This window comes from Myxocyprinus asiaticus, chromosome 40 (genome assembly GCF_019703515.2).
Source record: "Myxocyprinus asiaticus isolate MX2 ecotype Aquarium Trade chromosome 40, UBuf_Myxa_2, whole genome shotgun sequence".
In the NCBI taxonomy this organism is placed as follows: Eukaryota; Metazoa; Chordata; class Actinopteri; order Cypriniformes; family Catostomidae; genus Myxocyprinus; species Myxocyprinus asiaticus.
In genome coordinates, this window is record NC_059383.1 from 32,739,269 (window position 1) to 32,752,395 (window position 13,127).

The following is a 13,127-nucleotide window of genomic DNA, read 5'->3' on the forward strand; positions in this document are numbered from 1 at the left end:
TTTGAGGGAGACTATCTGTTTGCTGACCAATGAAGGACCATGAAGCGTCCGTGAAAACTATCTGAAAACTCCATTTGGTAACGTTGGTATACCCACGATAAAAAGTTACAAATATTTTACGACAACATAATAGATCAGGCTGCTTTATGTTTTGCTTTTAAGCCTGAAACTTGAATCTAGGTTTCATTGACATTCATCCTGTACCAATGATAGTAATGTCCAAATCCGGGAATCTCATTTCGTTATTTCAGCGAATGACAATCGATAGCCATCCAATGATTTTTCGTGCATCTGCATAAGAGGGAAAACAGAAAGAAAGAGCGTGGGCATACATAGAGGGTGGATGGCTGATGGGGTGGGACTTTGGCAAGGCTCCCTCTTGAAATGTGAGAATTAGCATTTTTATTTGTTGATTTATTTAACGGACAGGCCTCTCAAACAGCCATCCATCAACGGACGACATCGGCAATATGAATAATGCATCTCTTACCACCAGTCACAATCTATAACAAGGGATGGGGTAGGTGTAGTTTGGGCGGGGGAGGGGGGTGTTAGGGCGTTGGTAGGAGGAAATTGCCGGAGAGAATGCTAATGTGTTTGGCAGTCATATTTACCGAAACGCTTTCATTGCTTTTGACAAGGTTCACTGGCGAATGACCATGAGACATTAATATCACTTAAGGGGAGGGTTGCTAATCCCAAACCTCAACGCTCTCTGTTCATTCAATGGATCAGCTAGGCACTGGGAACAAGAAGTCAGAAAAACAAAAAAGCTCCTATTCACATCTGAGAGAGAGCGAGAGAGGAAGACAGACATACTGAAAGATTCTGGTTCTACTTCAATAAAGCCAAACAAAAGACGGTTTATCAGTTTCCACTCCCTCAAACTCCAGTTATTTTACTGTTCTCATTAAAAATGTCCATCACGCTTGAGTGGCCCTTTCATTTGTAGCCCAAACAGTAATATAAAAACCCTACAGACAAATACAAATACAGACAAAACCACATGTCAATTTCCTCTCAATCAATAGTGAACTAAGAAGAGGCACAGGCTGAATGCAGGAACACTGACATTTCTCATTTGGGGTCCATCAAAACAGCCCTGAAAAGATAGTTTTTTATTTTTTATTTTTATTGTTCCTTTTGTGAAGTGGAGTGTTTACAAAAGATGGTGAAAGACTGCTTAGGTTCATTTTAAAGGTGGAGTCTTTTTTTTTTTTTTTTTTAAAGGACAAGGTTCGTTAAGTGTATTGTTTTGACAACTCTTGCGGAATAAAACCAAGAGGTTGTGGAGCTTTATCAGTCTGACTACATACCTCATCTACTTTCTTCTTCTTACTGTCCACTCTCAAGGGCGAGAACTAGATTTTTACATTTAAAAAAAAAAAAAAAAAAACTTGAGTGGTGCTTGGCCATGCAAAACTCACCACCACAATTCTAGGGTGTTGTGGGCAGTTGCCAGTGTGCAAGATTGTCTGAGTGGTTTAACATGTTGCTATGCGGTTGCTAGGGTGTTCTGAGTGGCTGCTAAGGAATATGTGCTTTCTGGCCCAAATCAAAAAGCCCACTGTCTCTGGTACCTCCTTCAATGTAAGTCCATGGAATTTTTGTCAAGCGAAGTCCGATTGTTTAGAACAATTGTAGCACACCTCTCCTCAACAAGCCACATAATTTGAGGTATCAATCATGTCCATAAACAATAAGTGACAGGTTAAATGCCAACGTTTAATACTTAGGTGTTCGAAAAAAGGGGGCTGAGGGTTAAGAGTTTTGGAACAGAATATCATAGACATATCAGAGACAATTGGAGGTGGGCGCTTTTGACTTGAACCAGTGAGCAACCAGCCTCAGCAACTCTTATAATTGACAATATTCATCCATATTTTTATACTCACTTTAATGCATATTTTATTATTTTGAATAGATTATCAAGTGTTCTAAATTGAAGAGAGGGCATGCAAAGAAAATGTGAGTATATGGAGAAACTCCTGTCAGCACATACATCTTGTATCCTTCACATCTGGTGAATCATAATAATAAAAAATAAAAAAAGTAATCTGGTGAAATGTATACAGTAAATACAAAACTAGGCCCCTATGAAATCCTTTTTATTTTATTTTTTTATTCAGTTTTATTTTTTGCATAAACTCTGTGTTTTTCCTTTTTTTTATTTGGTAGTTGACAGTTTAATTCAATTTAATCATAAAAAGGGTCTCTAAACAAATGATTTAAATAAAAGTTAAATCTAATGACAATAGAACAATTAATTTTCAACATAAATTTCCATTGTTTATCAAATGAAGTGCTTTTATACATATCCTCACCACACAATCCAAAACACAACATTGGAGTTATTTTTGTGGAAGTGTTGCACAACAGGAGGCCTGGGTAGCTCAGCAAGTAAAGACACTGACTACCACCCCTGGAGTCACGAGTTCAAATCCAGGGCATGCTGAGTGATTCCAGTCAGGTCTCCTAGCAACCAAATTGGCCCGGTTGCTAGGGAGGGTAGAGTCACATGGGGTAACCGCCTCGTGGTTGCTAAAGTGTGGTTCTCGCTCTTGGTGGGCCACGTGGTGAGTTGTGTGTGGATGCCACGGAGAATAGCGTGAAGCCTCCACATGCTCCATGTCTCCGCGGTAACGCACTCAGCAAGCCACGTGATAAGATGCATGGATTGACGGTCTCAGACGTGGAGGCAACTGCGATTCGTCTTCTGCCACCTGGATTGAGGCGAGTCACTACGCCACATGAGGACTTAAAAGCGCATTGGAAATTGGGCATTCCAAATTGGGGAGAAAATTTTTTTTTTTTTCATTTAAATCAATCTTTTATTTTAGCGAAAAACCGAGTGAAGCCCTTTCAGTTTCTGTTTTCATGGTAGTTTCTCACCTCCAGATAAGCACATTTTTAAAGATATTAAATCTTAATTTTATCTGGTTAGTATTGGAATTTCAGTGGCATTATAAGCTGCATTTGGAATTGTAAGCATTTTGGATTCTTTTTGCCTTTATGTCTGTGCCCGTCACTGTAAGGAAAGACTTAGAAAATGGTTGAACACACTGAATAAATTGATTTTAAAAACTATCGGCCAAATAATCGGTTATCAGCTTTTTCCATCAACTTAGTTATCTGCAAAATCCAATATTGGTCAACCTCTACTAGCAACCACCTAGCAATGCCAGACAGCAAACACCCAGAGCACCCTAGCATTGTGGCAGTACGTTTTGCAAGGGCAAGCACCACTCACATTATTTTCTTCAAAAAAAAAAAAATAAATAAATAAATAAAATAAAAAAAATAAAAAAATAAAAAAAGTTTGAGTTGATCTTCCTCAAGAAAGTAGACAGACTGTAACTGTCACAAAAGAAGGAAAGATTAATTATGCAGACAAAATTACTTCTCAGGTTTTTTTTTTTTCTGCAAAATAATGAAAACCTCCTAACCCCAAGTATGAGCAATAGTAATAGTGCTGCTTGCCAAAATACCAAAAATCCTGGTATTTGAAAAAAAAAAAAAAAAAAGCCAAAGATAAAAAAAAAAGTGTGTTATTATGCAAAAAGCAGATTTTCAGAGTGAACACAATCCAGCACTTGGGTTCACATTGCTCAAGGTTACTGTCAATCAAAGAAAACTATTCGGACCAGGTTGAGTGCAGTGTTATAGCGACAAAAAAAGACACAAGAAATCAATAATCATTTTCATTTACATGAGGGTTTTTTCAAAACTTCCTTTCCTTTTTAAGCAACCTCACATTAATGAAGCACTTATGTATTGATTCAGCATGGGGTAATGGGGACAGTCAGTAGTTTTCAGAGTACTGATCACTCCGGCATCAGACCCTAGGGCGAGACCTGTGGTGGTCTGGCAGCCAGTTTGGTGGCGTCCAACCTCTGGCTTCTCAAAAAACAAAACCCCTAAAATGATACACTACATTGATTTCCTCAAATCAGATTTGGTTGTGAATAATGCAAAGGCACCCTCCTCCAGACAGTGGGCTACAATAAAATATTTATCGTCCATACATAAACTTTCCATTGTGCTTGTTAGCGTAAGCACGGACATCTCGTTAGAGTTCATGCTACCATTTGGTATTAGTGTGTAAAGGAGGTTGCCCTCCTCTATTGACCATGTCGAGATTAAAAACGGCAGCTGTTTGATTTGCATATCATACATATAGAAATGTAACAATTTACAACAAGGTAACTACATACGTTAACATTCTGACAATGATAATACTTCTACAGCAATTGATTAAATGTTAATTTCAACATATACTAGTACATTTTTAACATTTGAAGTTGTATATTTGAACATTAGGAAATGCATTATTAACATGAAAAAAAAAATTAACAATTGTACATTTATAAATCAATATTCACCAAGATTATATTAAATGCTGTAAGAAAATATATATATATATATATATATATATATATATATTATATATATATATATATATATATTTTCTCCCCTTTTCTCCCCAATTTGGAATGCCCAATTCCCAATGCGTTCTAAGTCCTCGTGTCATGACTCGCCTCAATTCAGGTGGCGGAGGACGAATCTCAGTTGCCTACGCGTCTGAGACAGTCAATCCACGCATCTTAACACGTGGCTTGTTGAGCGCGTTACCGCGGAGACATAGCGCGTGTGGAGGCTTCATGATATTCTCTGCGGCATCCACGCACAACTCACCACGCACCCCACCGAGAGCGAGAACCACATTATATCGACCACAAGGAGGTTACCCCATGTGACTCTACCCTCCCTAGCAATACGGCCAATTTTGGTTGCTTAGGACAGTGGTTCTCAATTGGTTTTGCTTCGGGACCTAGATTTTACATAGGAAGTCAAGTGGCGACCCACTATAGTAAATACATAACCTGCATTTAATGTATACTGAGTCGCATTTCCTTTTATCTTGCATGTTTTGATCATGGTTTTCAAGTATAAGGGCATGCATCAAGTGGCATTATTTTTGTTGTTGATGTAAACAACAAAAGTTACAGGAATGTTTCTCTCCCCTGTTTTAAAAATTGAAGAGCATATTTATTTATAGGCTATGAGCCCATTATTATCCCGTTTGTTTCCTAATTTCAAACAACATTCAAACAGAACATACATATTACACAGGAGGAAAGGCTCCTCATTACCATGGTTAGGTAAATGTAGCTAGTCTTAAATAATAGTATTAATAATAATAATAAGTTATATTATTTATGAAAAACAAAATACAAGCCGAAACACATTTTATAACGTTAACTACAACTGCAAATGTTGATATAAAAATGAGGTCTAACAGATTCTACCTATAGATTATTTCATATGAAACTATAACATTTTTTCAAAATAGAACAGTTACTTTTACTCATGTATAATCGTGAATCTTAGTAAAGGTGATGATGTGTAATGATTTTTATTTTTTTAGCGCATAGCACAGTTTTGCTCTTTTCCTCCTCAGTGCTGTTTGGCATGTCAGGGCTGCCTGTTTGATGGGTTTGAATTGACTTCCTCCGTAACGCTTTAATCTAGAAAAGTCTCACTAGAATTCAAATGGGTCACATCAGTTTTGAGGTCTGCATGCCGCAATATTGAGGGAAGCCCGGTTGTTGCACATGCACGTCAGAGAGCAGAGCAGATCATTAGCATGAGCTGGTACCATTACACTCGTGTGAAAGCTTTAAATCGCACCGCGAAAATATCGCAGTGCAGATGAGAAGCCTATAACTGAATGCGAGATTATCATTAAATCTCTTCATTAAACATTATATTATCATTTAATAATCTCTATCACTTGGGCAGCTGCCAAAAAATCTTCAGTGGGAGAACCATGGCATTGTTCTTTCCCTGCTGTCCGCGACCCAGTCCGAATAGACCTGCAACCTACCTTTGGGTCACAACCCACCAGTTGAGAAACAGTGGCTTAGGAGACCTGGCTGGAGTCACTCAGCACACCCTGGATTTGAACTCGTGACTCCAGGGGTGGTAATCAGCGTCTTTACTCGCTGAGCTACCCAGGCCCCCAAGAAAATATTTTAACTTTTATCTCATGATACCTAATGTATTTACAAATTTTAATGAATAGAACCTTATTGTAAATTGTTACTGAATTGTTTAATTGAAAATAAGTTTCAGAGCCTATTTAGTCCCATATCTTTGACTAGATGCTTCAAAATAGCTTAAAGTCAAAGTGAAAGGTGAAGTTGAATCTGAAACAGCCATTTGAAATTCAACAGTTTGACTGTTCATTAAGAAACACATCCCTGCCCCCGGTCTTAGTTCACATTTGGCCCTTCTCAAGTTCCCTGATACATATCAACTATGCAGGAGTATTCACTTCTCTGTCAGATCTGACATTCTCTTGGTATGCCTACTGCAAATATCATGGCTGCACACAAAGACGACTAATTTTCCCCAGTCCCTGTAAAGTTCTGACTCGTTAATGAAACAAAAAGACAAAAAGGAACATATTAATGCAAAATATTCACCATGACGTATAACGGAGAGAGAAAAAAGGCAATTACTTCTGAAGTCAGTACATTTTTGCCTTTGAAAAAAATAAATAAATAAGAAATACGCCTTACAAATGAGTTACAAATAATCTGAATTTTTCAGAGATGGCACACTAAACGAGACATGCTTGTGCTCTCGTGTTGGGTGTTGGGGAAGGAAAAAATACATGCTGTCACATTAATTACCTTTCTGCGTTAAAAGAAAATGGTAATGAATTCCCTTCCCTATCCCAGAGTGCGTCTCGCGCTAGCGGTCAGTGATTCATTCCCGTCCTCTTTCTTTCTCATTAAGTTGAGGGAGGCAGCATGTTTTCAGCCCAGGCTGGAAGACTCGGTTCAATTACACCTGCTGCTGGGCCCTGCTACACCAGCTAATGGGACTCAGCTTGGCTTCTGTCAGCCTCGGCGCTGGCTGGCAAAAATCTTCATTTAACTCATCAAATAGGACTTGCGCAGCATTCAGCCTAGACCGGCTTGCTCTTTTTTTCTCTTCCTTTGCTGCTTCTCCTTTTCCCCTGTTTTATTCTGCTTCCCCCAAACATCACTGGCCCCCACATTCTTACATTAAAATGCTCTATCAAAGAGGTAGCTAGTCCAAAAACACAGTTAATACATAGGCTTGGCCCCCGCTGTGTTGTTGAGCCAAAATTGCTGTGATTTCCCTCTTTTCACCCACTCTATAATCAAAGTGGTTAAATTGTATTTACTTGTATGGGTCCTTCCATTGAGTTCCCCAGAGCGGCTTCTCTTGAGCTGCAGGAATTTTTTTTTTCTTCATTAAATTGGAATAGCAGCCTCTCTACTGAATCAGAGTGCTTGTTGAGTGACCAAACTGTCAAGTGCCAAAATTAAACATTTTCCTTATACAGACAAGGAGTGGAAAAAAAACAGCAGTTTATTTGCAGCGTTGTTTCAGACAGCTTTAGATGGTCTGGATGAGTGGTAGATCAGTGTTAATCTCATCAACTAAATTATTGATGAAACTGTTCCTTGATGAAGGATATTTTGATTTAGTCACTAATAAAAAGATTTTAAATAATGTGACGAGAAACAATAAAACTGTAAGTAACTAAGTAACTGTAACTATATTAACAATGCACTAAAGATGTTTTTAAAAGAAGAAAAAGCAAGAAAGAATGTTTTCAAATAATCCAGTCATGGAAGGGGCTGAACACCTGTTAACTGAACTGCTTTATTTATATACATATATACTTACACTTACTGACTACTTTATTAGGAACACCTGTACACCTACTTCTGCATGCGATTATCTAATCAGCCAATCACGTGGTAGCATTGATCTGAATAAAATCATGCAGATACGGTCAGGAGCTTCAGTTAAATTCACATTAACCATCAGAATGGGGAAAAATGTGATCTCAGTGATTTCGACTGGCATGACTGTTGGTGACAGACGGGCTGGTTAGAGTATTTCTGTAACTGCTGATCTCCTGGGATTTTCATGCACAACAGTCTCTAGAATTTACTCCGAATGGTGCAAAAAGCAAAAAAAACATCCAGTGAGAGGAAGTTCTGCACTGCAGCCTCAGCTTTCAGTTCTTGGCTGACAGAAGTGGAACCCGACGTGGTCTTCTGCTGTTGTAGCCCATTCACCACAAGGTTTGACATGTTGTGCATTCTGAGATGCTATTCTGCTAACAACAATTGTACAGAAAGGTTATCTGAGTTAACGTAGCCTTTCTGTTAGCTCGAACCAGTCTGGCCATTCTCTGTTGACCTCTCTCATCAACAAGGCGTTTTTGTCCACAGAACTGCCGCTCACTGGATGTTTTTTGTTTTTGGCACCATTCTGAGTAAACTCCAGAGAATGTTGTGTGAAAATCCCAAGAGATCAGCAGTTACAGAAATACTCTAACCAGTCCGTGTGGCAACAACAATCATGCTATGGTCGAAATCACTGAGATCACATTTTTTTCCCCATTCTGACGGTTGATGAGAACATTAACTGAAGCTCCTGAACCGTATCTGTATGATTTTATGCACTGAACTGCAGCCACACGATTGGCTGTTTAGATAATCGCATGAATAAGTAGGTGTACAGGTGTACCTAATAAAGTGGTCACTGAGTGTATGCATATACTGTATATATACAGTATATGTTGACAGACAGACATAAAATATATATAAACTATACTTAATATATATGTTCAGAAATCTTTTATGTTACAAATATCTGGTTACACTTTGCTTGTCTGTTACAGTTTGACATGTTTTTGTCATTTTGCACATTACTGTCAGCTAAAATTTTATTTTTGTCAACTAAAGTTAATAAATTAAAATTAATAAATCTAACATGATGAAATATTTTAAAAGGACATTTTTGTCAAAAAAAAATGTAAACAAATAAAAATCATGTAAAAATGTGCACTGCACTAAATAATCTTAAATAATACAATAAAATAAATTGATGTGTGCATGAGGAAGCCCATCCATGTCAGGGGAAAACATGGGATATCCAAAGAAAGAACCTTGAGAGATACCCTAACTCACCTGGAGGCCTGTGGAGTGCTGGGAAGGCCAATGGGAAGAGCAGATTTCCGGAAGCTTTGAGGAACCACAGGAGAGGTGGCCATATCCTTTCTGGTAATGGAAATCTCTGCAGGAAGGAAATAAAAGCATACTTGAAAGTATGTAATGCAAATTTCCAATTAAGGGGGTAAAGCAAATGCAGAAAGAAATCATCATCATTCCTCATCCTTTAGTTTTATATATTTACACTACAATGTAAAAGTCTTAGGTGCATTATATTTTTCACAAAAACATTTGTCTTAAAACAGTTATTTTATATACTCTGCTTTTAGAGAATCAGTAGGAAATATCAATTTTAGATTTCAACATTTTCTTTTGCAAAAGGAATTGAACAGAAGAACAACAAGGAGCCCTACAACAGATGGTATGGCCCCCACAGAGCCCGAATCTCAACATCGAGTCAGTCTGGGATTACATGAAGAGACAGAAGCAATTGAGACATCTTAAATAGATAGAAGAACTGTGGTAAGTTCTCCAAGCATCTTGGAACATCCTATCTGCCAACAACCAAGAAAAACTGTGTCCAGGTGTACCTAGGAGAATTGGTGCTGATTTGAGGGCAAAGGTGGTCGTACCAAATATTGATTTAGCATTCTTTTTTTCTTTTTTTTACTGGAATTGTATGACGTTAATTGACAAATGAAAACTATTTATGCCATTATTTTTGAAGACATACACACTATGCAACATTTTTCACAAGTGCCTAAAGCTTTTGCACAGTACTGTATTTATAAGCTCCTATATTTCAAACGTACCATGTGAAAGCTTGTCTGCAGGCTGCTCAATATTTGTTGTGTGTTTCTGTGCTTGTACGTTACTTAATGGCTGTTGAACACTTCCCAGCAGAGTTTGTGATTCTCCCTCTCTTATTTCACTGCTGAATAAGAGGAAAAAGATATAAAAGTCTGAATCTGAAAATGTTCTGATTTTTTATTCCATTCCATTAAAAAAGCATTCAATTTTGAAGACAAGCTTTACCTGTGTGTAACCTGGTCCACTACACAACTGGACTGTGGACCCTCACTAAAACAGCTGGTTCCATTTGGATGTCTCTCAAAATCTGTTGTGGTTGCTTTCTGAAGCCTTCAATAGTGTGTGAAGGGGAAGATACATTAATCAAACCATACATTACAAAGAAACTTTCACTAATGCTGATATCAACTCAACAAGTGGCTGGTGCTGGGCTCATACTTGCTGTAGTGAAGGTAAGATTGTTGGAGCTGTTGGTTCTGGAGTAAAAGTTTCTCTTCCTGTTGAGCCAGCCGAGCTTGAATTCTCTCTCTTTCCACCTCCAGCTGTTTCTTCTGCAGAAGTAGACGCTGGCGTTTCTCCTCCCAGTTCTCCTGGCCAGGAGGGAGCACTAGTTCAGTACGACTAGCACCAAGCTCCTTTCCGTGGCACTGATGAGAGCACCTGGGTTCGGAAGTGCCATGTACCCTCAGGGAATCAAACGTGGAGGGGTCCCCGGAGAAACAGCTAGATATGAGATCAGTACGTCCTCCTTCATAATACTCATGATTCTGTCTGTTGTGAAATTCGCAGTTCTGCTCGGTGCTGCTGGAGGGTGCATTACAAGGTCCTGTCGAGAAAGAATGACTACATTCCACTGATCTGACTCTGCTTCCTGATGAAGGAAGATCCAAGTAAGATCCATCTAAAGCCGATCCTCTCCCTCCCCCACACCAGGACCTCCTGAGTGCCCCCTCATTGCTGACAATCTGTGGGACAGGGCAGAGGTAGAGAGAGTATGTCTACATGTCACCTTTGACCTTTAATAATGTGGCACAGAGGTAGACACAAAAGCAGATTTTGCACAAGGGAAAGGGTGGATTCTCCCCAAGAGGACGCAACAACCTAAGGTCAATCACTGAAGCGATAAACATTCGGGATAAAGGAGAATCGTCCACCTCTGAGGGGACAGAAGTGGTCCACTGACTAATTCAAGAGGTCGCGGAGCATGCAAACATGCATTACTCACAGCCCAGGTTCCAGAGAGGACAAGTTAATTTCCCATATACCAGCTTAAGGAGGGTGAACAGGGTGACTGTATATGCTTGAACTAAAACAACATGTGTTTTTATGTCTGATTTTACGAGATTAGCTGATATAAGTTAATGTTATATGTAAGGGATGGGTCAGGATGGTTAACTAGTTGGTTAGTGAATTCGACTAGTGATTTTATCTAGATGTTTTTTCTCATTTTGTTTTCGCTTTAATATGTTTAGCGATAGTGCATTAAATGGGGATGTATTAAGAGATGCAACATTCTGGATGTCCTTTTAGCATGCTGACAGGTTAACAGTTATGGATGCTATGAATGTCAGCACGCTAACGCTTCTCTCTGAGAAGTTGCATCTCTAAATTAATTCCCTTCAAAGCACTGCGGCTACAGCCATCAAAATACCACTTTTGTAACAAATTCAATGCCTTCAAAAATAAAGACAATTACTGTCGGACTTCAAATCACCTGCTGTGAGACATGTTCCGGTTATTATACATAATCCATAAATATTCTTTTTATGAGGACTATGATAGTTGTGCAATAAACGGTAATATTTACCTTCTTTTTTTTTTTTTTTTTTTACATCTGTCAGTTACTTTGTAGAAGGTTGCACTTACCGTCAATACATCCGTATGAGGGCGTTCACTCAGGACACAGTCTGGCATTTAGACATTCAGCTTGCGCCATAAGTGTGGCATATTAAAAACAGTTAAACTATTACAAATTAGTTCTGTTCCATTTTTTTGTGCTTTGTCCAGGTTTTTTTGAATGCAAAACATGTCCTGTAGAAACACCCCCTTGAAACATCTAAATCTGGTGGATGTTACCCAAAAACAGGGCTTCCTTACGATGTACTAGTTGAACAACCAAATGGGTGATTATAAAAATCCATACTACATAACTTTTTATATAAAATGCATTGATTGAAAATAAAACTGGCTGAAATTAAATGAATGTACGCATAATATTTCCTCAAAATTAACTTCAAAATTTGAATAAAAAAAAAAGTGCTGGCAGATGCCAATCATCTTGAAATGGCCAAATATCAGCTGATTAATTAGTCTGGACAATACAGTATATCAGTCTATCAATAATTGTGACAATAATTCATTAATACCCAATGACCAATAATACAATGTTCAATCAAGGAAATAATTTGTACACCCTACTAACTTTAATCTCTACCTGCTATGGTCATACAATACAATGACAGATCAGCATAAATTCTAACATTAGACGAAAATAAAGTATCCAAATTTTGCACGTGTTCACTCTGAGCCACTTTTAACCTCTCTCTCTCTCACTCTTCCACTCAGAAAGGAGCTCTCTCTCTCTCAGTACTCACCTTGCTGTGGGAGCCAGACTGATTGAGCAGGGTGATAGACTTTTTGAGTTTCTCTTGCTGTTGGGAGAGGTACTGCTGATAGAGTCCCAGCAGCTCCTGACACTCTCTGTACTGCTGCTGCAGGCCTGTGCCGTGGGTCAAGGGTCAATACGCACTGAATAACTCTGCCGCTGTTCCTACTTAAACTAAAACTCCCTCTCTTTACAAGCAGACATGGTAATCCATTTCCCATAATGTAGTGTTTCCAGCCTAATGCTGAATATGTAAGAGACTGTATAGGGAAGGGAAAGAAAGGGGAAAAAAAGCTCCTTGAGAGTCAAAGTGGACCAGAAAGGTAACTAGTAACTGCAAAAGCAGCTGTGTCAAGTTAAATACCCAAATATATAATTTGAAAGGCCCAGAGCTGATATTGTCAGGCCAACGAGGCGTAGCAAATACTATTTGTTACTATCTCTAGATGTATTCTTGTTCGAAATTTAAGATCCTTGTTCTTGAGAGTAAGAGGTTCAAATTGCAGATGAGCAATTTTTTTAATATGAAAACATTTTATAATGAAACAATGCATTTCTATTTTGAGTTGTGCACGATTATCATTTTTAACATTTGGTTAACTGCAAGGTTTCACGAACGGTTAATCAGTTTTTAATCAGTTGGGACACTGGAATAAATAAATTTCATTGCAATGGAATTTCTTCAATTACTCAGAAAAGCAGCAAAG

General features: G+C 38.4%; 1 protein-coding gene across 3 annotated transcripts in view; it reads right to left on the reverse strand.

The window, feature by feature from the left end:
- The window catches only part of LOC127431036 (protein hinderin-like), a 50,538-nt gene that overhangs the window by 18,323 nt on the left and 19,088 nt on the right, over nucleotides 1-13,127 (reverse strand). For 2 of the 3 annotated variants that reach the window (XM_051681231.1, XM_051681233.1), the window contains exons 6-10: nucleotides 12,410-12,534; nucleotides 10,254-10,780; nucleotides 10,041-10,145; nucleotides 9,818-9,939; nucleotides 9,024-9,129 (exon numbers count right to left, since the gene is read on the reverse strand). In XM_051681231.1, coding sequence (XP_051537191.1) covers nucleotides 9,024-9,129; nucleotides 9,818-9,939; nucleotides 10,041-10,145; nucleotides 10,254-10,780; nucleotides 12,410-12,534 — 985 coding nt within the window. The remainder of the gene's footprint in view (nucleotides 1-9,023; nucleotides 9,130-9,817; nucleotides 9,940-10,040; nucleotides 10,146-10,253; nucleotides 10,781-12,409; nucleotides 12,535-13,127) is intronic. The other variant, XM_051681232.1, reaches the window with a different exon arrangement.